Here is a 27,398-nt window from a genome sequence, read left to right on the forward strand (position 1 = left end):
TCTCTAGTCACTCCTTCCACGACACATTAGATCCTGGCCTCTTATTTTTGTAAAGGTTTTGATCTAGCAATTCTCTTCTTTCTACATAATCAGACTTTCCTATTTCAGATCATGCCTATTACCACATAAACTTGCAGCAACCTATCCCTCCACAAAGGAAAAAAGAAAAACTTCTCTTGATCCACTATACTCAGCAAGTATCACAGCCCCATTTCTTGGTTGCCTTTTGCAGCAAACTCACCATCTCCAAAACTAACCTCCCATTCTCTCCTAAACTCACTCTCCTACACTATTGTGCCTCCTCCTACTTCCACCAAAACCACTTGTCAGGGTTACCAACGACCTAACCTACGCTAATTCCAATGGTCACTTCTTAGTCCTCATTTTATTTGACACAATTGGATCCCTCTCTGTTCTTTTACATATGTTCTTTATGTGGCTTCTGAGACACTGTTGTCTTCCTACCTCCAGCCACTAAACCTTAGTCTCCATGCCTATTCCTCCTCTCCCCAACTTAACACTGAAGTGTCCCGACATGAGGCCCTGGTGCTCTTCTCTTCTCCATCTACCTTACCCCTTTGATAATCCAACCTCCTAAGGGGTCTTCCTACTTCCAGACTTGCCTCCCAACAGTCTATTCACTCCATTGTAGCCAGAGTGAAACTTTTAAAACGTAACCCTCTAATGGCTTCCACCTCTCTCAAAATCAGGCTCACCCCGTGGCAGCCTCCTTCCTGCTGTTTGAACATAGGTATGCTCCAACCTCAGTGCCTTTACACTCGTGCAGCCTCCACCTGAAATCCTCTTCCTCCTAATGTACATGGCTAACGGCCTCCTTCAAGTCTTCACTCAGATCTTCTACCTCCTCAATGAGACCCACACTGACCATTCCCTTCAGCTTACCCATTTACCCTCATCATGTTGTTTTTTTCCTAGCACTTTTCCCTTCAAATATACTATAAAACTGGTATTTTTTTAAGACTTTATTTATTTTTTGACAGAGAGAGACACAGCAAGAGAGGGAATACAAGCAGGGGGAGTGGGAGAGAAAGAAGCAGGCTTCCTGCCGAGCAGGGAGCCCGATGCGGGGCTCAATCCCAGGACCCTGGGATCATGACCTGAGCTGAAGACAGATGTTTAATGACTGAGCCACTCAGGCATCCCTAAAACTGGTATATTTTTAATGTCTTTTTGTTTTAATGTCTGTTCTGGTATTTCCCAAGTACTTAGAGAAGTACCTGGCACACAGGAGGCACACGGTCAAAAATACACACGGAATGAATGAGTATTCAAAGAGTTAACATTTTTAATATATAGAAAGTGCTTATACCCAAATGTTACCAAGAGGCAATTCACAACAAAAATATAAGTAATGAATAAACATTAAAGTATGCTCAATTCCATAAATACTCTATTATAAATTCAAACACAGAAAACTTTAAGAATGCCTGTAATACCACCATCAAGAGAGAACTACCATTTACATTTTGGTTTATAGCCTTCCAGATTTTCTTCTATGCATTTATGCATGTGTACAAATTTTTTTACTTCTAAAATCAAGGATTAAAAATAATACCACCAAATGCTGGGGAGGGCTCAGAGAAGTAGGCATTCTCATGTACATCTTCTAGTGGAAGTGTAAAGTGGTACAAATCTTCTAAAGAGCAATGTGGTGCTTTGTAACAGTCTTTAAATATTAACTCAGCAATTTCAATCCTAGAATTTATCTGAATACAATAATCTGCTAGGTGTGCAAACGTATAAATAAAATTCAGTAAATTTATAATAGCAAAATTCCAATAATCTAAATGCCTAATGTAGTGCAGTCATTAACACGACACATATCTATATTAATTATAATTGAAAGATGAGCATAATACACTAATTTTTAAAAGTTATAAATAGTATGTACGGCTCAATCCCATATTTGTAAAAAAACTTAGTATGTACATGTACAGGTGCATAGATAGCAGTCTGGAAGGGGCTCCTAGATGGTTCAGTCAGTTAAGTGTCTGCCTTCCCGCTCAGGTCATGATCTCAGGGTCCTGGGATCAAGGCCCATGTCAGTCTTGGCACTCAGCAGGGAGTCGGCTTGTCCCTCTGCCCCTCCCCCTGCTCTCTCTCTCAAATAAATAAATAAAATCTTTAAAAAAAAAAAAAAAAGCAGTCTGGAAGACTATAAATAGATAATCAATGACTATTCTCTTATTTTTTTTTAAGATATTATTTTTATGAGTAATTTCTAAGTAATCTTTACACCCACTGTGGGGCTCAACCTTAAAACCCTGAGATCAAGGGTTGCATGCTCTACAGACTGAGCCAGCCAGGTGCCCCAATGACTATTCTCTAGTTAGTAAGACTACAGACTTATTATCTGCCTTGTAATTTTTCTGTATTTTCTACTTTTTAAAATGAGCTTATGTTACTTCTGGAATGAGAAAAGGTATTCTGAAAGCACTAAAAATGGTTGTGATTAAAAACATAAAGAAAACTCTTTTAAAAAGATTCTTAGAATTATTCAGAGACACAGTCACTCTTTCATTTTCCACAAGACTGAGTGAGACCTGCTTTTAATATGGCAAAAACAAAATGAAGGTATGAACTTACTCATCATCCTGGAAGCTAAGCTGTAACTTCTCTCTTGGGTCAGCTTCACTCTGGCTACTGGGAGATGATTCAGATGGAACTGAAAACTTCCCTTCTACTAAATAAGATGCCTGGATATCAGAATACCTACATAAAAAAAATTTATTTTGTTAATAGTTAAATTATGCATATTTAAAATTCACCATGACATTAGAGCCACGTGACTATAAAACCAACTGCTAGGGGATAAAAACAAATGGGGCCCCTAGTGTTCAAAACCATTTTCATGTGCAAAGCACTGAAAACCTATGTATCAGGAATGAGTTGTGTATGTATTAAACAAAGAGTCACAGAAATCTTAAAGCTAAAAGTTTTTAGAGTTAACCCCTTCATTCCAAAGGTAAAGATAATGCTTCTTACCAAATGTTCAGGTTGGGAGGACAGGAAAGTAGTTAGATATTTAAGTATGGGGAAACTTTACACATCATACAAGATAGATCAACTGTTCACATCACATATGGAGATACAACTCAAATTACTAGCTGCCAGTAAGGCTGAACTAATACAAATCCAAAACACTATGAATAGAGAAAACAATTAGTAGACCAAAAAGTCACTGGTACTCAGTTCCAAATCCACCTACCCACTACTGATTAAGGCAATGGAATAGGGAAATGCGTAAATTTTTTATAACAATTATATATACATATGAATATATATAATACATACACATATATCACATATTTATATATAACATACATATTATATTGCATATATAAATATACATATAGCAAAAGCTCAAGCTTGGCTGAGAAATTTTTTAGTATTTTTTTTATTTATTTGAGAGAGAGAGAGAGAGAGCGCGCACGGACGTGTACCCACACAAGCGTACAGGTGAGGGGTAGAGGGAGAGAATCCCCAAGCCAACTCCCTGCAGGGCGCGGAGCCCAACTCAGGGCTCAATCCCAGGATCTGAGATCAGGACCTGAGCCAAAACCAAGAGTTGGGACGCTTAACCGACTGAGTCATCCAGGTGCCCCTTGGCTGAGAAATTTTTACAGAAGTATCAAGGTATTGCAGGCTTTCTAGACCTTACAAAAAAATCATGTGTTCTAACAGTTCTTACCTGTTGTCAGCACTGGATCTATTTCTAGCAAGTGTTGAAACAGCAACAGGCAAGCCAAGATTTGAAGAAAGAGTGACATCTTTCAAAATCTCACTATTACCAAGTAATGAATTGGTTAAAAAGCTTGGAAATGACTCTTCAGCTATTCCTCGGAAATCTTCCATCTCACTGCAACAATAAAAGTTTTTTTAAAAATCAAGTATTACTATAAAAGCTTCTCAAGTGATTAAAAGTCTCATCAGTCTTAGAAAACTGATAAATCTTAGGGAAAAATCATGTTCTTGGAACAGCACAAAGGGGATAAAATCAACAAGCATTTGGAGGTAAAGTAATTCTCAGAATACTTTGCTACTTCACAGCTGAGACTACAAATGTCAAATTTCCTTTTTATAATTAACATAATAACAAAATACAACACAGCTTAATTTACTCTTGGTTTACTATAGCAAAGACTATCAATTGCCACACTTATCTAGTAAAGAAGCAAAGACCCAACACTGAAGGAATATACAGATGATCTCAGATGTACTTAAAAGTCTACTGGTTAGGTGCTCATTCTAACATGGACTAGAAAAAAAAAATTAACCCAGCAAAATCTAGCCCCTGATTTCAGAAATTATTCTTAAGGATGAGTAAATGTTAGTTTAAAAAGGAAGTCCATTGAAGGAAAATTTTAAGTTAAATCAAGTACAGCCGGCACATGGACAAGGCAAAAATGGTGAAAGTGGTACACAAAGGACTAACTCTGGAAAACACTGGCACAGAATCTGTATTACTGAGAGATCTTCCAGCCCACATTGGCCACTGGTTCTACTTAACCCTGGTTACAGTACTTAGGAGATGTAATCTCAAAATTATTTCAGTGTTTATCATGTAAGGGTTATATGGAATTCAGTAAAAAAAATTAAATCACGAAAGGCTCAATAAATGAAAGTACTGGCCCTGTGCCTTGAAAAATTAGTAGAACTTTTATAGGCCAAGTATGACATGAGGGGGCTCTTAAAGATGACAAATAAACATGAGCAAAGGAGAAAGAGAAGTAAGATTTACTGCATACCCATGACCTTAACTCATTCATCCCATTTTATGAAGAAACAAACTGAGAATTAGCTAAATTTACCCAGGGTTGCACAATTAATAAAATTCAAACCTAGGTCTGACTCCAAAATCCACTCTAAGTACTAAGTGTGTGGTGGCAATAGCCAAGTGCTTCAATGTATTTTGGCAATCGGTGTACAAAAAAACATGGTGAATGAAACCATGGAGTCTGATTCTAAAAGCCTTAAAAGGTGTATTAGGAAGTATGAACAGTATTCTGCAGTCCAGGGAAGCACTGATCTTGGCAGAGGAAGGGAGAGGGCTTAACACCTGACAGGATATTGAAAGAGCCACCACAACTAGTGAGATAGAGGACAATGATGGACTATGCTGGGGCCAATGACAAATGCACTCAAGTATAGGTTTTAGGGGGAATGGGGTAACTTAATTACTCTATAAAGTTGAAAATGTTTAAGACCTTTAGAGAGCTATAAAACTTTTTTGACTGTGAAGTATCCAGGCTCCCGTGGGAAGCTCACCTCTCTACCTGCACTTGATCCCACCCTTGTCACTAATGCAGTGACAACCACTCCAGCAACCGCCCTCCTCCTAACCGTCGTCAAATCTTCTCTGGGCAGCCATTCCCACCAGCATGCTGTTAGTTCCTCATCTTTCAAAAAAGTCTTCCCCTATCTCATACCCTGTTGTCCCCCTGTAGCGGTACTGCTTTACCACACACTCCTCCAAAAGGAATCACTACTGACATGTGATTCCACTCCTGTCATCTCCTGGACCCATGCTAAGCTGGCTCTTGTCCCACCACCCCATCAAAACACTTGTCAATCACCACTGAGCTCCCTGTTGCCAAACCCCATAGCCCCACAGTCAATTTTCAGTCCCGTCTTCCTTGACCTAACAATATGGGAATTGTACTCCTTCCTCTAAGAAATCCTTTCTTCACTGGTTTCCAAGACACAGCTGTCTGGGTTCTCCAACCTCACCAGCTGCTTCTTTTCCTTCTCCTTGGCTGGTTCCTCCTTATCTCCTGGACCTCCATACTGTGAAGGCATCAGGGCTTGCTCCTGGATCCCTTCCACCTACCCACTCTCTCTGGGTGACTGCCCTCAGTTTCAGAGTTTTAAATACAATATGAAATTTATATCTCCAGCCTGGGCCTTTCTCCTGAACCTCAGATATGCAACTACCTACTAGACATTTCCACTTAGTTTATCTAACAGGCACCTAAACCTGAATTTTGATTCCATCGCCTTCCAACCCCCTCAAGAAAGCCTGCTTTTCAGTCTTCCCCACAGAGAAAATGACAACTCCATTCTCTAGCTGCTCAAACCAAAAACCTCAAGTGATTACTCACCACCACCCCCAACACACACACACACACACACACACACACACACACACACACACACACACACACACACACACCCTTAAAAGCAATCCCTAGGCAAATCCCAATGTCTTTATCTAACAATATAACCAGAACCTGTCATTTTCTCACTACTTCCACTGCTGTCACCTTGGTCAAGCCACCACCACCTCCTGCCTGGATACTCACTACAAGATACTTTCAACTATCTCCACACCTCCACTCTTCCTCCCCTAGCCTATTCTCCACACATTGAAATTATCCCCGTTAAGTCAAATATTGTCACTCCTTAGCTCAAAACCCTCCACTGGTTTCCCATCTCATTCAGACTAAAAGTTAATACTTAAAATGGCCAACAAGGGGCTGAATAATCTGCTCTCACTCTCTACTACTCTTCTCCCTTGCTTGCTCCCTCCTCACTGTCCTAACCTCTGCTGTTCCCACAACTTGCCAGGGCTCCGGGCTCAGGGACTGGGCCCTGGCTCTAACCTCTGTCCAATACACTGATGCCCCAGATAACCTCACATCTTAGTCTTCCACTTTTTTCAGGATTTTGGTAAAAGTCCTCTTACCTGGCTGGTCTCCCTCACCAACTTTCCTCATCAACTCCAATTTTCTTGCCCTTCTTTCTTTTTTCTGTGGTGCTGACCACCATCCAGCATGCTATATAATTCACCTATTTAACTGTTTTTTCTACAAATTAGAATGTAAGTTCCATGAGGGCAGGGACTTGGCCTATTTTACCCCTGAATTTTTACCTAAAGCAGTGCCTTGCCCAAAGTAGATCCTCTATAAATTGGTTGAATAAATGAATGTCTTCAAACTATGTCAATACATAGCAAATTTAGCATCAACTATCATACAAGCACCCTTCTCTCAGATCATGTCCCAGCATTTTCCTTTCTTTTCTATTTTTATTTGCTTTTCTTGATTTCTATAAACATGTTCAAAACGATCCCATATTAGGATGGAGGAGGTAGGAAATTTGTTCCCATCCTTCATGTGCGCTTCCCGCCACCACCTTCTTACCTCCCCTTCACAGCCAAGTGTCTTAGAAGAATCCAAATCATAACTTCTATAGCTCACATGACATCTTCTTCCTCTATCTATTCCTTACATGGTAGGAATACCCAGGATTCTGATCTCAGATCTTCTGTCATGCAATGTACATCTTATACTCTTAGGTAGGGATCTCAAACTCAAATGCTTCTAGGCACTAATACTGTCAGACAACAGGACTGTAAGCTGAGATCAACTAGAAGTTACAGACCCCAAGGTGAACACATTTCAATTCAGTAAGAAACACTGTTGACAAATAAAACAGATCTACTGGTGGAGCCCATTCCCAAGGGCAAAACAGGTCTATATCCCAAACACACCCTAAATCATTCCACATCTTTCTATGTCTGCTATCACCACCCTACTGTACTGAAAAGCCTCCCAACCAGTCTCCATGCTTCTATTCTTGCCACCCTACAGTTAAATATCCACAGGGCAACCAAATGGACCATTAAATACAAACCAGGTACCACGCCCCTATTGAAAACTTCAGGGAGCCACCCCATCCTCCACCCCTGAGGCTCATGACTCACCATACACTGGTGTCTCTGTTCCTGTAACATCCAAGCCCCATCCCTACCTTGGGGGCCTAGAGTCCTCGCTACATCTCTGCACCAGCTGGCTCCTTCCTAGCATTCACCTTAGTTTAAATGTCATCTTGTAAAAGAGGTGATTCCTCATCATTAATCAAATGTAGCCCCACAGTCTCTCACAATTTTTTAAATTTCTTCCAGCACCTATCACTATTTTTGTATTTCTCTTCCCCCACTAAAAAGATTGCTCTCTGAGAGCACAGGCCTTGCCAATCTTTCCATCACTCTTACCTAACACCTATAATAATGCCTAACACATATTTATGAAATATTTATGAAATGAGTGAATAACAACATCTTTGACTTTTTAACTTTTTTAAGGAAACATTAATGACTTTGATTTATTTCTCTCGCTCTCTTTTTTTTAAGTAGGCTCCATGCCCAGTGTGGAGCCCAATGTAGGGCTTAAACTCATGACCCTGAGATCAATATCTGAGCTGAGATCAAGAGGCAGACACTTAACCGACTGAGCCACCCCAGGGGCCCCACCATCTTTGACTTTAGAGTATCAGTATCTTGGGGACATTTCAATCTTGTTCACCCATACAGTCCCAGTAATTGATATAGAGCTGGAAATACGAATTGAACAAAAAAACAAGTTGAAAGAAATAATCTCTACTCCCTCGCTATCTAGCTGACATATGGTGTCTACTCTATTTTCAAATAATGCACTAAGTATTTTATATACACTTCTCTAATCCCTGCATCAAATCTGCAAGGTAGCTATTATCCCTACTATTGAAGAAACTGAGGCCAAGAGAGGGAATTATGAGAATTTTCCAGGCCACAAAGCACAAGTGGGAGCAGAGGATTCAGAGCCAGGCAAGTCTGCCCCAGAGTAGTCTTTCCTTTGCACTAATGCCATCTTCCTCATTTTCCAATCACCTCAGCTCAGACCTCTATCCTGAGCTTTAGACTCCCATTTCCAAATGGTTCACCCCTAACACTCTCTCAAGTGGTGCAAAGTTAACAAATACAAAACCAAACTTATTATCTTTTCTCTACCCATTCTATTACCTTTAGTTTGACCTGTGTTATCCCTATTCTCTTGCTATACAAGCCAGACACTTGGCACCATTTCTCTTGTTCTCTCAGTTATCAAATTCTAATGCCTCTAACTCCAAACAGATCTCTGGAACTGAGATTCACTTCTATATTCCCAACACCTTATCACTTTAATCTAAACCATTACATAAGTCTTTCAAGTAGCCTCCCCACATCCAATCACTAAGTTTGTTCATTAATTTACAGACATGTAAACCACATTAAAATATATCCCAAATTCTTTAAAGATTTATCCCTATTTAGAGTCAAATCCAAGAAAATTCAGATATTAAGCAAATATCATTCATGCAACAATCATTACCAAGCGCAAACCATGAAACACATTCTACTTACCACTGGAAATGTAAAAATAAAGCAGCTCCCCTTCACGGAGCGGATGACCCTCATCAATTATAATCAATTATGACCCCTATCAATTATGACAGTGTTAAGTCCTGGGATGGAGCTTGGCTATGGGCGCAGTGGTAATACAAGCCAGTGGAAGGTCCCTGGAGATGTAATCCAATACCTGATCTATCGTTTCCAAAAGGATTACACTTGTTTAAACCATCCATGGGCATACCACATTCCTAGGAAAAATTCCCTAAATATTGCATAGCCCACCCACCCCTCCTCCATCACCTAAAATGAAGAGAATATAACATTTCCTTTTCTTTTACTGTGTCTGAACTAAGTAGCCATCTTTGGGATCTCTCTTGCTATTTCCTTAAAGCAGTAACCTCAAATTTTCACATTTGAACTTACTAGTATTTACCTGCTTTAATTATATTTCTAGATATATAAAATATCATTTACTGTAGTCATTATTTGGCAGCCTACACGTACACATTCAAAAGCATATGCTGTCAAGCTTCCCTAACATTCATCATTTACTCTTGGTGTTCTAAGAAAAATCTGTAATTAGGTATGCATTTAATATATTACTTTTCAAAGCTTACCGTAAACTTTGATCACAAAACTGGAATTCGTTGAAAAAACTGATTTTGGAGCAGTAAAAACTCCAGTCGAATGACCTCAATATGGTAACAGCAAACGGAAATACTTTCATAAAAACATCTGTTCTCCAAACGACTGCTTCAAAAGGGACCTCATGTTTTAGTAAACAAAGTCTGTAATTAAGAGAAATCAAAAGTGTAGTGATATTAAACATTGCCTTCATTCATGCTTTTTTGTGTTTTTTCCCCCCATAAAGAAATCAGATATAAGAAATGTAAGAAAGGTACTGGGAGTAAATGTGAACGCGGCCTAGCAGAAACCAAAACAAAAAGTGAATAACCGGGTGACACTAGCAGACCCCTCTATATTTAGTTAACAACGTTACTTCGCGGGTCATTTTTGGACAAAAAGGAGAAACAGAACCGCCTATCACAACACACATGAAGCAAACACCCGGTCAAGAGCGCTTTGCAACAAGAAACTCCAAAGCGCAGAGTGCGCTGGTCCCTAGAAGTCACCAAGTGGAAGAGGGTGGGGGGATACCAGGATGTGATCCCCAAATTCAAAACCTGTTTCTTTAAAAGTCAATCTCTCAGAGACGCCCAACTGAACTCACTGAGCGGAATTCTGCGTGACGATCGGGCTGAGTACGAAGGGGCGGACGGAGCAAGGCCGTCGGACCCTAGGCAGCGCCCCGCAGCCCCCCGCCCGGAGCCTGCGCCCTGCGCCCGACCCCGGCCCAACCGCTACTGCCCAATCCGCCCGGCAGCCGAAAAGCCTGCCGAAAGCGGGTTCGCGTGCCCCCTGCCGAACCGCGGTCAAGACACAGGAATCCCCTCCTCACCAAGCCCGCGACTCCAGCTGCGGGAGCCGAAGAGTTCGTCAAAAAGATCCAGAGGAGCGGGCGTCCCGGTGGCTCTGCAAATGCGCGTGCGCAAGGCGCGCCCCCACACCCGCGGCCACCGGACTGGCCGTACAGCGCGCCCCTGGGGTTTACGTCCGTTCGCGGCACGAGCAACAGGGCGGGGACTCGGAGCTGGCCTTGGATTGGATAGCGACAAGGGACGGGGCGGGCAGGAGGCCGATGATTGGGCGAGGACGGTTAGTCCCTGAATTTGAAACGAGGAAGCCGCGCTCCGCAGGTCCGGAGGAGGAGCTCAGTATTGGGAAGGGTGGGGCGCACTGCGAAAGTCCTTCCCTCTAAAGCTGAACCGAAGGTAACGCAATGAAAGCCTTGGCCAACCGGAAAAAAAAAAACTGCTTACCGTATTCAGTCTGGAACCCCAAAACATCGTCACTTACCTTATACAACATTTCCGGTGAACAAGTCATCTGATACTACCCTGAGTTTAGTACTGTTTGTCACTTTTTTTGTCTTTACAGGAGCAGATGCAGATCTTTTCTACCACTGCTTGGCAGACGCTGAAATGTGTCATAATTTGCCTTATGTTATACACTGCAATAAAGCTTCAATTAGGAAATCATTTCTCAGGATCCAAGCTTCATGATAGTTCTCTACTCCTAATCGCCTCTTTGTGACGGAGTAAGGCTGGTCGGGGGTGGAAAAAGCTGAGACATAATTCATCCCTAATTACTCCCCACGTTTTCCTGTTCTCCTTAGGCCACAAATACCACCGACATCTGCTTAGCACAGTGCTTTAACTACTTTACTGAAACCACAGGTAATTCAATTTCGTGCCTCTCACTTTCCTTTATCTCAAAACTTCCTCCATACAGTCTGAAAGAGAGTCCTCTTTTCCAAAGCTAACTTAATTCATGCAAGTTATTTAATGTTTAAGATGCAACAGCACACTTGGGAATAGAGAAAATGAAAAAGTTGAGTTTAACAGTCCCTATTCCTAATTTTAGCCTGTTGGGGAATGACATGTTTATTTGATCACTTTACTTTTCTATGTCCTCTAAAATACTGCTCAACTATCATTCCTGGATACCTTCTCTACTGGTTCCTGCCTTTAGAAATGCTGCATCTTTCCACCCAAAACCAAAACCAATTCACCCTTCCTTGATTCTGTCACCTTAAGACCATTCTGTTTCTCCTACCCTTAACCACCTCCACTTTTACACCTTGTCGTCATTCATCCTGTGATTATCTGGTTTGGTCCTGAGTATTATTTTAACACTTATTTTATCAGGACTAGCCTCCCATCAAACTCGGTTGATGTCTCTACAATTCTCTTGGCATTTTTTCTTGAAACCCTCCAGCTTGGCATTTGCAAACTGTAATTACCCCTATTCTACCTTTGTCCACACTCAATGAACAAAGATAAGTGGAGAAAATCTCAAGGTTTTCTGAATCCAGAAAAATAAACCTACTAGCTTTAGAACTAAAAGGATGCTATTTGAGTGTAATGAGCAATCCTGTTTCACAAAGTATCTTCTCTGTCTAGACCATGAGCATACATTGGAGGTAAACTGCTGGAATGTATTCATTCACCCTATATCCTTATACCCAACTCAATAAATGTCCTTCCTCCATAAAAATCAAGTGGCCAAAGCTCTCCCCACAACACCCAGCAACCAGGTGGAACTCTAATGACAAGGATCCAAAGTATCTGCAAGCAGGAGAGCACAGGCTGATGCCAGCCTGCCAAAATCTCAATCCTGGCTCTCACTTCCTAGCTGTGCAGCCTTGGGCAAATAGCTTTAACCTGCCAATCTCCTCACATGTAAAATGGCGTACTTAGAGCACTTGCCTCAGAGGTTTGTTGTGAGGATTAGTTAATCCACATAAAGTATCTAGAAGAGCACTGACACATGGATGTACTCAACAAATATTAGCTGTTATCAAAACTTGTCAAATAAAAAGGCACAGAACTCCCAATGAATTTCAAATCTCCTTAGACATTGGGTAGATCCTTTTTTTTGTTTTCAAATTCAATTAATTAACATATAATGCATTATTAGTTTCGGAGGTAGAGTTCAGTGATTCATCAGTCTTACATAACACCCAGTGCTCATTATATCACGTGCCCTCCTTAATGTCCATCACCCAGGACACTGGGTAGATCTTGCAGAAGTCCCAGGGCTAGGGATGCCTCCCAGGGAATTAGAAGTGATGTCTATCCAGTTAAGAAAAGGCAATCATCTCCCACAGTTCTCCTTTACCAACTGCTTTAAGTGGCAAACCTAAGCCACAGATACACAAAGTCGCACACAATGTGACCACGAAGTTTGATTCTAGATTAATCTCCTACCAGCTCCCCAAATGAACCTTCTTACATCAGACTAATGCTTATTACCTGTTGCCTTATTACACCCCTGTCCTCTTTTACCTCTGGGCCATCACCTTGGAACTCCTACCCTCCTCTGCTTCAACTACTCCACCTGTTGAAATCCCACATGGCTTCCAAACCTGGTCAGATCAAATAAATCACTTTCTGTTTCAACCTTTATTATGAAACTGAATCCTGGTTACCTTTTGTAAATTCTGTACAAGTCTTCTCCCACTAGAATGACTTTCTGTGCAGACTACCTTTCTTTTTTCTTCTTCTTCTTCTTACATATCCCAGAGTGTTTAGCATAGTATCTGGCACATAGAAGATGCTCAATATTCATTAAATTGGAGACTCTGTCTCATTTCATTATCCCATTCTAACCCCAAGCACCTCTATAATGATTGAAATCTCAAAGACATGAATTTTTAATTCTGAACTAGATTCAGCCTTAAGTTAGACCCCTTGCTTTGAACCTAAACAAGCCAACAAGTGTAAAACAAGTCCTTTACCAGAAGGAAGACCTTTGAGAATTATTTGGAAAAGATTCTTCTTCATAAATTGAAATGCTAAAATGCTAACTTTATAGACAAGACATTTTAATTAGTCACAACAAAACTCAAATGTTCCTTAAGTTAAAATTAATCTCAAAAAAATTAATCTCTTATTAGCTCTTTATCCTTTGCATGTTAAGAAGTTTCAAGGGTATGACACTATACATAGGAAAGGTATCTTTGAAAATTAGATTACAAATTACATGGTTATAACAACTGTAACTACATGCGATTAACTGAGACACATATGAAATGCTTTTCAAATTACACCTTCTCTAGTCCTAAAGAAAGTTAAATCCTTGGCAATTCTTGAGAAAACTGAACTAAAAAGAATATTACTAGTCTCATAGTTTTAATCACCATAATTATTGTCAATTATTTTCTGATTTCAAATTTTAAAAGTATCATTAAAAAAATAATATAATGTGTAACGAGACCGGAAGTCAACATCTGTCAGTTATAAATGTTAATCTAAACACTGACTTTTTACCTTTTAAATAAATGTCATGCTCATCTCCTAATTTTTTAATTGTTTGGGTTTTTTCTTTTTTTTGCAACATAGTATTATAGGGAGATAGAAGCTTTACCATCTAACAAATAGAATATAGCTGACTCTTGAACAACTAGGGCTTAGGGTGCCAATGAACCCACATAGCTGAAAACCTTGAGTCTAACCTTGGACTCCCAAAACACTTAACTAAGAGCCTATTGTTGCCTAGAAGCTTTACCAGACTTTAAAGTCAATTAACACCTATTTTGCATGTTATACAAACTATATAATGTTTTCTTACAATAAAGTATGCTTGAGAAAATATTAAGAAAATCATAAGGAAGAGAAACTACATTTACAGTACTGTACTGCATTTATTGAAGAGGAAAAAAAAAAAAAACCTATGTATAAGTGGGCCAGTGCAGTTCAAACCCATGTTGTTCAAGGGCCAGCTGTACATTCTGTTTTCATAAGGCAAGAGATTCGTATCTTTTAAAATATATTTTATTAAATAATCTACTTGGACAATAATTACAAAAGCTTTAAACAGTAATTCCAAGTAGTAAAAGGCAATTTCTTTTCTTTTTTTTTTTTTTTTAAAAAAGACCCAACAGTCCATTATTATGTTTTGCTGCTTTATACACAGGAATGATTTATTTTACAAACTAGTTGGTTCCAACATTAGCCTGTAAAATGTAAAACATTTCTTAATGTCTCAAAGGCAAAGTGTACTTTATGATAATCCTTTCACATCAACCAGAATGACAAACCATAAGAAAATTAACATCGTAACAGTTCAAAATAAAACTTAATAGAATAGGCACTTTGAAATTGAAATCAGCTACTATAACTCACAGTTTGTGTTACTTGTACTTATCTCATTTCATCAAAGGTTATCAACCAGTGAGGCAAATGTTCCTTTGATGCAGAAGCACAAACACATTTAGGTTCCAAACACTGTGTTCTGGTTGTAATACATGCAAGACAGACCCTAAATTAGAAAAATCTTCTAAAAGAAAATGAAGAAAAACAAAAAGCAGCCAGGAATGAAAGCATTTACAAGCACTTGAATAAGGCCTTTAAGTGTTAAATCAGTGTTTTAAACCCCTTCATTCTCAGGTAAGGGATTAAGAGGCCGAGAGAGAGATCGTCTGCGAGGGTGAGGATACTGGAGGTTGGCAGTGTCAGCATCGCAAGAGTGCTCTACCAGAGGAGGAGGAGGAGGAGGAAGGAGCTGGGCATAACTGGACCATCTCGATCCAGCCCGTGGGGAATCCAGAGGGGGAAAGAAATACCTGAAACAATGAAGACAGGAACAAAACACCAAAACAAAACAAAAACAACAGAAAAAAAAAAAAAAAAGAAAAAACAGAAGAAAAAGAGAAAAGTAGTAAATACAAAGAGAACCAAAGAGGAGAAAACACATGCTGAAAAAAAAAGCTTTAGTATATTCATGCCAAAACTAACAGAACATAATCGCAAAAATCAAGACCCTTACTCAAATCAAGCTTGCTTAAGCAAGTATAGAAACTTGAAAGAAAGAAATACAATCTGTTAAACTTAAAATGTTAAAAAAAAAATTACCAGTATGAATGTTACAAAAAAAGACATTTTATAATTTAAAACATTTTCTAATCTTCCAGAAACATATCTGATGCTATCCTGTAAATTTACAAATCTCATAAGCTTTTTCTTTATTTTAAGCAATGCTTCGTTTGAAGTAGCAGCAGGCACACGTTTTTTAGTGCATACATGACACTGAGAACCAATCCAAATATACTGTCATATAGTATGGCCAGCTACTGCAATATACTTCTGAAGAAATACGACCTTTGAAAATACTTAGGTGCTTTTCTGCAAAAACCTTAAATAGTACAAAATTTTGTTAAGTAAAAGAGCTCAAAGAGTATGTCCTGTTGTTATTCTTCTGCCATTTTGTAACTTACCCGTAATACTTAAGCATTTTAGCAAAGACTTATAGCTTTATCATTAAGGTCAAAGTTCTAGAGAGTATGAACTAAATGAGGCAGCCAACTAAATTAAATTCCTGAGACTTGGAATGTAGAGGTTAATGTGCATGCACAATTTTAGCAAATTTTTAACTGCTCCTCTTACAGTAGGTTTCCAAATTTTGAAGAAAAATTTAAGCCATGGAATCATACCATAAAAAAAATACAAGCACATATTAGAAACGTTAAGCTCTTTAGTGAATATGAATTGAAAATTTACAAAGATGTCTTCATTTTACTACCAAATTATAAAATGAAGCAATACCAAATGTTTAATTTGGCCACAAACTGTACAGTCAAATCACTTTCATTTTACTACTACTTCTCTCACTCCTTTACTAATATTTTTTAAATATTACAAAGAAATGACAGAGTTGCACTAAATAATATCATGTGTAAACCAATTCTACAAAAGGTAAACAAATTAGCACTCAAAACAATCTTTATGAAAAATATTTATTCAACCTTCAAATTAAAATTATAAAAATTCATCATTTTAGCTTACTGTTTAGAAAACAAAAGAAATAAGCCTATGTTCTCCAAATGGAATAAAGTGACATTTTCCCTCCTCCCAACTACTTATTAGGATAGTAACAATCCTTTTAATTTTAAAACCCATGTTAATTTCAGGAACATTTCAAAAAATTGTTTTGGTGACAACGTCTCAACAAAAAGCCTCTCCATTTATATTTCAAAAGCTTCAAATAGTGTCAATAAACTGGCTAGTACAAAAAAAAATGAAATACACTGGATTTTTAAAGGCCTTTTGGATTGCGTTTAGTAGTAAGCAGGCTGCTGGTGTATCTTGGGAGAGGTCAAACGGCGCTGGGGAAGGGGAAAAGGAGCTCGCTTTCCATTCCTGTGTGCATGCAACAAGCAGCAAAACAGCAAAGTTACTCCAGTTAGCTGGTACTCAGCTGTGCTTTCTGTTAAAGGACATAATACAAATGGAGAAGGGAAAATGCATCACAGATCTAACACACATGGTTATTGGCACAATAAGAATACAGATCAAAACTTCAAAGCTGTTTATAATATATGCAGTACAGACAGCAACCAAAAACCAGATTTTTTTTTTAATTAACAGTAGTATCCTCTGTTTCATGAAATCGTCTTTATAATCTGGTATCTTCTGTGGTAACCTGAAATTGTTTTCATGTAAATACTTAAACCTCAAAATTAAACAGCAGGATTTTTTTTTTATATAAAAATATAACAATATAAAAATAGTTGAAATTTTAAATAGAATTCTGTTATTTAAGATGACAACAGGATAACCACAGGACAATTTTTTAAGGCTGTGCTTTGAAGTTTCCTGAATTGCATTCCAAATTACTCACAAAGGCATATTAAAATAAGTTTATCTCACAAATTCACATATTTGAAATTTGAATATAAAAACAAAAGGATGACTCTTGAGGTCACATCAAACATTGTTTATTAAGATAAACAAGAATTTAAATATGTTAAAAATTCTAAAAAATCAAGAAATCAGAATTTACCATTTCCTCTTACAATCTCCATTAAAGTTTTAAAACACACACACAAAAAACACATCTAACTCACTCTCTTCTATGAAGCCTTAGTTAATGCAGTTTAAAATTTCAGCTTGACCTGATTCAAAGGCTGCACTACTACCACTAACATACTTATGCTCATCTAGGACTAAAATCCTCAGCATTATCCCAGATTTCCTCTTCATCTCACTTTAGAAGCAAAGTAAAATCTTAAAGTTATATTTCTGACAGACCACTATATTTCAGAATATAATTTAGTTCAAGGGCTTAACAATCTATCTATAAATATGACCATGTAAGCTAAATACAGTGCTAACAAAGTGAATTTTTTCTACTATATACTTAAGTATGAATTTCTTCATTCAATCTTAAAACCCATGAAATCACACACCTTTAGTACGGCTACCAGAATGATTTAAAAAGGAGGTAATTTCTAGTTTTCCCACAAAACAGCCTACCTGCCAGAAGAAGATCCATTTAATGAATTTTGAAGATTTGGGATATTTGAACCTAGGGAAGGATTTGAGTTTCCCTGCTGAGAATTCCCATTGACAGGGCTCCCATTACCTTTCAAAATACCAGTACACTTCCAATTGTCCATATAATTAGCTGAAAAGAAAATGGTCAAATACATTAACATGACTAATAGCTATGCTCAAGGGCACAAATTTGTGGTCAAGTCCTTTAGTACAATTAAAAAAAGAAGACTACATTTCTCTCAAGATATAGGTTATAGACATATTTAAAATGAAAGACATATATCTCAATTTTAACAATTATTTTGTAAAGTTTTACAAGAATTAATTTAAAAAACATAAAATTTTTACCATTCCCTTTCCTTACAAGATAATTATTAATAAAGACAATTCTCTAATTTACCACATTAACATTAGTATCAAAATAAATTCTTCACCTTCATGATAATTAATTTCAATTACATGCATATGTAGGGTAATGGAGTTGTCTTCTCAGTTATGCAAGTATAGGTCATGTGGGTACCTAATGTCCTCAGAGATCGATGCAAGTAATAAACCTTTGGGGTTTGAGTGGCCTACCCAACATGGCCTAATTCTTTGAATGCCAAATAGATCACTGGAGACACTGGGCCCAGGAAACTCAAGTTAGGGAGCCTGCTGGGGTGGAACTGGGTGGTCCTGACTAAAGCCCAGGCGCATGAAAAGGAAGCAAAGCCCTTGATACCAAATGACATTGAGGAAATTGAGGTCTGGGCTGGTTCTACCACAGCTAAAACTGACTACAGGAGACTCAGCCAAACTGCATTTAGAGTAACAGTAACTGCTCAGGGTACACCAACTAAGTTGTAAGTCTGGATCCTAACTGTGGGATGCCACCAACTAGAGTGGTACAAGGACCAAGGACACCTCTGCCCAGTGGATAAACGTCCATGGACAAATGCAGACCATGCTGCAGGAACCACAGTCAGCATCGAGTTACTAGACTGAATTCTCAGCCAGCATGGCACTTACAAGAAACTTTCAGAATCAGTGGCCAGAAGATTCAACTTCTGAGAGTTGCAGAGAGGAAGTGGGGAAGATACTGGATTTTCTCCTATTAAGGGCTGGTTGGCTAAAGCAATTATTTAATATGAGATGTCTGTAGTCCTATCCTGAGTTTTAGAGCAGTCACAAAGGTTACATATATAGCAAACGGTATCTTTTGGAGATACTGCATATTCTGTTACAATTACTTTTAGTTTTAAAAATTGCTTTGCTCCACATGGAATCAAACAATTCAATCAGTCATAACTGCCATGAACTAGATAAACTGATGGAGGTTCAAAATAACACAAATTAATGTTAAGACATTAATGTAAAAGTAACTGTAGAAAGGTAATTTTCTCCAAAATATTTCTGAATTTACATTTCTAAGTGAAAATTCTGACATAGCAACACAGAGCAACAATTCCTTCATTAAAATCTTACCTTTCCACAATCTTACACAGCCATCATCTCCTGAAGATGCTAGCACTGTTCCTGTTATATTCCAACTCACTCGCCAGACCTGGGAATTATGATTATCAAACTGAGCCACTATATGGATTTCAAATTTTGTGGGCCCACCAGAAGAAGTAAGTTCTTTCCTATTAATAAAAAAATCTTCCTGAGAAATGCTGATTAAAGATTTTACACACACACACATACACACACAGAAACACACACACAGAGTTCTAATTTAAAAAATACAAATGGTCTCACATACTTACCATATTATTTTATAAAAATGTGCATATCCATAACCACCACCTTCCTTCCCACACCCCCCCCACCTTAATTCATTGAGAGCTGGGCCATGTCACTTTCATTTGACTCCCCAGCACCTGGCATGATCCTACCACATAAAAATTATTCAGTGATTATTTCATGGAAGAAAGGAACAACAGGGGCACCTGGGTGGCTCAGTCGGTTAAGCGTCTGACTCTAGTCATGATCTCAGGGTTGTAAGATCAAGCCCCGTGTCTACTGTGAGCTGGGCATGGAGCCTGCTTAAGATTCTCTCTCCCCCTCTCCCTCTGCTCCTCCGGGCCCCCCCACCCAGTCTCTCTCAAAAAAGAAAAGAAAAGAAAACCAAAAGGATTGTATTCCCCCAAACAAGATTGAGAAATAAAATACATAAATTAATTTTAAAAGGAAAGCAGTAGGAAGGGAAGAATAGAAGGGGGAAAGGAAGGAAAAAAGGAAAAGAACTGAAACTCACAATTCCAAAATTAAAGCCTGAATAGGTTATTCACAAGAATGTCTCAGTGCTAAGTTAACTGTCCCTAAGTAAACTACCACCTCTCGTTTGTTCAAACATTTACAGAGTACCAATTATATTCAGAGGATCCAATTCATCATATCAGCCTAAAGAAAACGCCATTAAGAAAACGTAAGGGCGCCTGGGCGGCTCAGTTGGTTAAGCGACTGCCTTCGGCTCAGGTCATGATCCTGGAGTCCCGGGATCGAGTCCTGCATCGGGCTCCCTGCTGAGCAGGGAGTCTGCTTCTCCCTCTGACCCTCCCCCCTCTCATGTGCTCTCTCTCAAATAAATAAATAAAATCTAAAAAAAAAGAAAACGTAAGTCTCCTGTCTTTATTCAATTCCCCAACCCCAAAACGCATATATTTATAGATAAAATGTTCAATGAAGAAGCCATTCTTCAGATCACAGTTGCCTCATCACTCTTCTCCACAAATGAAAATAATCATGAGTTAAGAGCATTTTTAAATTATTAAGTGCTTCAAAAACTCACCTCACAGGCTTTAATGTAAAAATCCTCACATCTTTGGTTGCTATTGCTAGAATATGGAAAGATCTTCCCAAGTTTGGAGCAAAGGCAATGTCGTGTACAGGATCTGTGACTGTCATGAGGGTTTCAGCTTTTGCATATTTCCTAATGAAAAAACAATTTAGATTAAAAATTTCAGAATGTTTATAGGGCATCTGGGTGGCTTAGTTGGTTAGGTGTCTGCCTTCGGCTCAGATCATGATCCCAGGGTCCTAGGATCGCGTCCCGTATTGGGCTCCCCTGCTCCATTGCTCCATGGGTAGCCTGCTTCTCCCTCTGCCTCTCATGAATTAATAAATACAATCTTAAAAAAAAAAAAAAAATGTTTAGGGATGCCTGGGTAGCTCAGTTGGTTAAGCAGCTGCCTTCAGCTCAGGTCATGATCCCAGGGTCCTGGGATCAAGTCCTGCATCGGGCTCCCCGCTCAGCAGGGAGCCTACTTCTCCCTCTGCCTGCCACTCCTCCTGCTTGTGCTCTCTCTGACAAATAAAAAAATAAAATCTTAAAAAAAAAATGTTTATAAAAAAACAATGTGCTATTAATGTTGTAGATAGTTTTAATAGCTTAAAAGGTTACAAAAACCACAAAAAGTTCTAGAGGAAGGTTCCTATAATCTAGAACTATGCTGGCCAATATTGCAGCCACTAGCCACATGTGCCTAAAATTTAAATTTAAATTTATAAAAATGAACAAATGCAGTCCAGCTGTAGTAGCACATTTTAAGCTTCCACAGCTGCATGTGGCTGGTGGCCACTACAGGAGCTGGCACAGGCACAGGGCATTTCCATCAGCACAGCAATTTCTACTGGACAGCACTGTGTACAGAGACTCTGAAGAAATCAAGAATCTGGGAAGTTAGAGGGCTGGTAATAAGAACCCCTCAAAAACATTCTGAATTGCAGAGCCCCAAGGAATTAAAATACAGTGGTCCCCCCTTAGCCAGTCTTACTTCCCACGGTTTGTTACCCACGATCAAACTGCCATCCAGAAGATGATCCTCCTGATGTATCGTCAGAAGGTCAGCAGTAGCCTAACACTATGTCAAATGCCTCCATCACTCCCCTCACTCCATCTCATCACGTAGGCATCTTATCATCTCACATCATCACAGGAAGAAGGGTGGGTACAACATAATAAGATATTTTGAGAAAGTTCATATAACTTTTATTTAAAGTGTATTATTGCAATTCTTTTGTTATTACTAGCTACTATTATAAATCTCATACTTTGCCTAACTCAAAACTTTATCACAGGTATGTATGTATAGAAAAAAATATAGTATATACAGTTTGATACTATTTTAGGTTTCAGGCAGCCACTGGGGTCTTGGAACATATCCCTTACAAATAAGGGGGACGACTATAGTTCTTCTCTTCTGCTTCCGGCCCTGCCTAATATCTGACTCCTAGACCCAAGATTGCTGTCTAGCACATGTGAAGCCCACCTAATTAATTGGTGGTTGCTCTTTTGTCCTCTGAGACTCTGAGTACACCTCTTTACAGCTCTCAGAGGTGTTGCAGGTATCTCAGCATGACCCAACATAAATTTTCCATCATGTGGTGCTACACTCTACCCAAATCCGTCTTCTTTCCAGATGTCCTTATTTCAAGAAATTACATTCCATCCATTGAACTATTAAGCCAGAAGCTTGAAAATCATCTCAATTGCTTCTCCCCCATTCTTCACATTCAGTCATCAGATCCTATTGATACCATTTCTTAAATTATTCTCCAATTGCCCACTTCTCTCCATCCCCATTGCCACTACTCTATCCCAAAGCCGCTATAATCTCCCACCTGGACTGCTGCCCTCGAAAATACGTTCCACACCTATGGAAGAGTTGAACTACCATCCAAGCCTATCATTCCCCAACTTAAAAATCTTTCAGTGGCTTCACATTACCCATAAAATAATTTCTAAACATGGAACACTAGGTCTTACAGATCTAAGCTTTGTTTATTTCTCACCACACTCCTTTTTGCCTATTATATTTCAACTACAATAAAAATATATTGGTTCAGAGCGCCTGGGTGGCTCAGTTGTTAAGCAGCTGCCTTCGGCTCAGGTCATGATCCCGGAGTCCTGGGATCGAGTCCCACATCAGGCTCCCTGCTCAGCGGGAAGCCTGCTTCTCCCTCTCCTACTTCCCCTGCTTGTGTTCCTGCTCTCGCTGTCTCTGTCTCATAAATAAATAAAATTAAAAAAAAAAAAAAAATATATATATATATATATATAGGTTCTCTCTTGTTCACTTACCTTATCATATGTAGTTTTCTCGATCTGGAACGTTTTGCCCTCTTTGGCTAACCTTTACTCATCCTCTAAGTCTTGTCTGGAGTGAAAATTCCTGGCCCTCTCCACCCAAGTATAGTAAACCCTTAACATCCTGATTCTCCCAGTTTATAAAATTCATCACCACTTTTTACCACTTTTGTTTTGTTTTCCCAGCAAGATGGTACATACTAGAAAATCAGTTACCTTCTCCTCTATACCATTTAATTTTATATTATCAGAGCCTCGCACAGAACTTGGCATAGCATAGGAAATTAGTAAATGTGTAATGAATCATGCATAATTCAATGAACCAATGAAGAAATAACATTTTTAAAAATTAAATGCAATCTGGAACAATAATTAAAACCAAAGCAGTACTAACCTGGTATTTTCATTATATTCGAAAATCTGAACCTTGGCCATTGCATTTGGACTACTGTCATCACTTCCTACAGCTATCATAGGGGAATGAGCACGAGAGCTAGAAATGAAGAGTGAAAACTATTTTACATAACTATCAAGTTAATATACATTTAATTCAGAGAATTAGAAAAACCTGGCATCAAGTAGCTATACAACCCACAAATAAGCATGCCACTACCATGACTAGATCCCTGCCATACATCTGAAACAGCCACACCTTGAGAGGGTATGTCCTTGAGAATGCTCAACATGGGGACAAATGATACCATCCTTTTGCTAATAGACAGTAATTCTTGGGGTGTCTGATAACTCAGTTGGTTAAGCAACCGACTCATAATTTTGGCCCGGGTCATGAGATCGAGCCCCCATGTTGGGCTCTGCACTCATCAGAGTCTGCTTGAGATTCTCTCTCTCCTTCTCCCTGTCCCTGCCCTGCTCGTGCACAATCTCTCGCGTGCTCTCTCTAAATAAAAAATCTTTAAATAAAAAAAGTAGCTCTTTTCCCAAAAGGTTTCAAGCATTCAGTAGATTAAAAAAAAAAAAGACAACCAAGAGGTCTTAGAATTTTTCTTCCTGAAAGATTTGGTCATTAACTATGAAATAAAAAGTAATCCTACGGTGACCAATTCATGGCAAAAGGAATTTTAAGTGCAGAGCTCCTGGGTGGCTCAGTCGTTAAGCATCTGCCTTCAGCTCAGGTCATGATCCTACGGTCCTGGGATTGAGCCCCACATCGGGCTCCCTGCTCGGCGGGAAACCTGCTTCTCCCTCTCCCATTCCCCCTGCTTGTATTCCCTCTCTCGCTTGTCTGTCAAATAAATAAATAAAATCTTAAAAAAAAAAAAAAAAGGATTTTAAGTGCTTTGTACAAAAAGTATACTCCCCACACGTCATTCTCTTTTCTAGATTCATTTGTGGTCAACTTCATTTTTAAAAAGGCAAAAGATAAGTTATAAGAGAGTGAACTCTAGGTTAAATTATTATTTTTATTTCTATGCCTAATTATTCCAACATTGATTTCCTTTGCCTCCCTCATCCACATTAAGTAATATCCCTATGAATATGACCCCTTGTTTAACCTCTGACCTTGTCATCTGCCAACCTCATAAAGCTAAAAACAGAATGTAGTAATTTTTAAAAAAGGTTTAAAAAAAAGAAAGAGTTAGTTCTTTATTACTAAAGCTTTACTAGCACTCTAAAACTGGCAGAGAGAGGAACAAGAGGAAACAAAAATTAAGGTGCTCCATTCCCAAAATCAAGTCCTCCTGCAATTCAGGGGTACCCCAGCCTGCCGGTTCCCTTGGTTCCCTTGGTTTATACTCCCTACAAGGAAATTCTGCCAACACACTCCACCTACTCAGCTAAAACTCAGCCAAGCCCTAGGTAAGAGAGTGAGCTACTAAGAAAACAGAGCACCTGACAGGAAAGAAATACCAATACCGGTTACTAGCCATAAATACTACTCTCTTATTTATAACCACAAAAAGATAGAAAAGACTAACACACAAGGACACCAAGATGCATGATGAGAATAAAGACCAAGGTATACAAACGGAACTCTGAGAAAGTAGATACAGCCGATCCTCATCATTTGCAGATTCTTTATTTGTAAACTGGCCTGCTTACTAAAATTTGTTTGTAACCCCCAAAATCCAATACTTGGGGCTTTCACGGTCACTCATGAACATGCCTGGAGCAGCTCTGCAAAAAATGAGTCATCTGACCCACATGTTCCATGCTGAGGTCAAACAAGGTGAGGTTCTGCCTTCTTATTTGAGCTCTCACACTGATAACAAGTGTTGCACTCTATTTACCACCCTGCTTTTTGCATTTTTGTGCTTTGTGTTGGTGATTTCACTGTTTAAAATGGTCCCCAAATGTGGTACTGAAATGCAATCTAGTGTTTCTAAGTTTAGCAAGAAGGCTATGATGTGCCTTACGGAGAAAATACTGTATTAGATAAGCTTTGTTCAGGCATGAGTTTTAATGCTGTTGGCGGAGTTCAATGTTAATGAATCAGCAACATATGCTAAATAAGGTATCTTTAAACAAAAACACTCATAAAACAAGGTTAAGTATTTATCAGTTGACAAAAATGTGATCAAAGGCTCATGGGAAACTAATCCCTTACCTCCCCAAGGAGTGAAATACACAGTTGTCCCCTTGCCAGTTAAAAGCAACGTAACAAAATATTAGAAAATAGGTGAATGGGAGGTAGAAGCAAAATAAGCTAATTTCCTTTTTTTAAAAAAAAAGAGGTAAGTCCATATCTAATCTAAAAATTGATAAATCACTTAGTAGAAAATGAACATATCATTTGAAATTATGATAATTACCAATATAACTAAAAAACCATCATCAACATTCCCACAAATAAGATCTCTCTATCTGGCTGGCTCAGACAGCGGAGCATGGGACTCTTGACCTCAGGGTTTTAAGTTCGACCTCCATGTTGGGTTTGGAGATTCCTTAAAATCTTACAAAAAAAAAAAAGGGGGCGCCTGGGTGGCTCAGTTGGTTGGGTGACTGCCTTTGGCTTAGGTCATGATCCTGGAGTCCCTGGATCGAGTCCCACGTCGGGCTCCCTGCTCGGCAGGGAATCTGCTTCTCCCTCTGACCCTCCCCCCTCTCATGTTCTCTCTCTCATTCTCTCTCTCTCAAATAAATAAATAAAATCTTAAAAAAAAAAAAGATATCTATCTAGTCATACCTTGAGAAATGGAAAGCTTTGTAAATGTGCTAAATTCATCTTTTGTATAGTAAGTATAGGTACTGTTTAAAGCTAACACAGCAAGAACCAGAGGCATAAGTAAATCATTTATAAATGTAATAGTAACTGGGGTGCCTGGCTGGCTCCGTTGGAAGAGCATGCGACTCTTGATTTTGGAGCTGTGTTCAAGCCCCATGCTGGGTGTAGAGATTACTTAAAAGTAAAATCCTTAAAAAAATAAAAACAAATAAAAATACAATAGCAACTAGCAGAATTAAAATCTAAAATCAGAATTATTAAGAGCATTTTTAGCTCTTTAGTAGGGGAACCTTTTACCTTTCATTTTGTACTCTTCTAGATGTGAAATTTTTCCTTTTTTTTCTTTTCTAAGATTATATTTATTTGAGAGAAAAAGCAAGACCATGGTGGGGGAGGGTGACTCACCCAGGTGCCCCTGAAATTTTTTCTCTACCAAGTGATTCATTATTCTTTTAATTTAAAAAAATAATCTAATAGAAAGCAACTATGAGGGGCACCTTGGTGGCTCAGGTTGTGATTCCAAGGTCCTGGGATTGATCCCATCAGGCTCCCTGCTTCTTCCTCCCTCTGACCCTCCCACCCGCTCGTGCTCTCTCTAATAAATAAAATCCTTTTAAAAAAGAAAAAAGCAACTATGATATAGTCAGAGTCACACTATACAGCAGTTAAAAAAATTAGGCAAGACTAGATATATATACTAATACACTGGAAAACACCCACAATGTATTTGTCAATGAAAAAGGCAAATTTCAAGTAAGGAGAATATATGTCTATACATATCTGTGTGTTCTGCGTCTACCTTTACGTGATAGTATACCTGTGTGTTGGCATATATTTGTATATTTAAAAACATATTAAATATTTATTTGTATATACACGGAAAAAGCCCAGAAGTTGCACACCCAAATATTTACAATGGCTGGCTTCTTCTATGGAATAAAAATAGGGGACAAGAGACATGACAGGTGAGGGCAGATGAAGGAGAATTTTTATTCTACATAACATGTATTTTTTAAAAATAATAAACATGGCTACGAAAAATGTTTTAAGGAAATTAAACCATCAAATGCTTAGCTT

General features: G+C 38.7%; 2 protein-coding genes across 7 annotated transcripts in view; both read right to left on the reverse strand.

Moving 5' to 3' along the window:
• CEP192 (centrosomal protein 192) overlaps window positions 1–10,789 on the reverse strand; it is a 135,395-nt gene extending 124,606 nt beyond the window's left edge. For all 3 annotated transcript variants that reach the window (XM_081802585.1, XM_081802584.1, XM_081802583.1), the window contains exons 1-4: window positions 10,632–10,789; window positions 9,790–9,960; window positions 3,713–3,880; window positions 2,608–2,733 (exon numbers count right to left, since the gene is read on the reverse strand). In XM_081802585.1, the coding sequence (XP_081658711.1) occupies window positions 2,608–2,733; window positions 3,713–3,880; window positions 9,790–9,899 (404 nt within the window). In that variant the 5' untranslated portion in view covers window positions 9,900–9,960; window positions 10,632–10,789. The remainder of the gene's footprint in view (window positions 1–2,607; window positions 2,734–3,712; window positions 3,881–9,789; window positions 9,961–10,631) is intronic.
• Window positions 10,790–10,814: 25 nt separating this feature from the next.
• The window catches only part of SEH1L (SEH1 like nucleoporin), a 29,429-nt gene continuing 12,845 nt past the window's right edge, over window positions 10,815–27,398 (reverse strand). For 2 of the 4 annotated variants that reach the window (XM_081802592.1, XM_081802590.1), the window contains 5 exons: window positions 23,532–23,630; window positions 20,840–20,980; window positions 19,534–19,691; window positions 18,049–18,199; window positions 14,553–15,359 (listed from right to left, as the gene is read on the reverse strand). In XM_081802592.1, the coding sequence (XP_081658718.1) occupies window positions 15,164–15,359; window positions 18,049–18,199; window positions 19,534–19,691; window positions 20,840–20,980; window positions 23,532–23,630 (745 nt within the window). In that variant the 3' untranslated portion in view covers window positions 14,553–15,163. Of the gene's footprint in view, window positions 11,030–14,552; window positions 15,360–15,980; window positions 17,000–18,048; window positions 18,200–19,533; window positions 19,692–20,839; window positions 20,981–23,531; window positions 23,631–27,398 lie in introns of those variants that run through there. The other 2 variants (XM_081802591.1, XM_081802593.1) reach the window with 2 other exon arrangements.

Source organism: Leptonychotes weddellii, chromosome 13, assembly GCF_054177405.1.
Source record: "Leptonychotes weddellii isolate Sample4059 chromosome 13, ASM5417740v2, whole genome shotgun sequence".
Taxonomy (NCBI): Eukaryota; Metazoa; Chordata; class Mammalia; order Carnivora; family Phocidae; genus Leptonychotes; species Leptonychotes weddellii.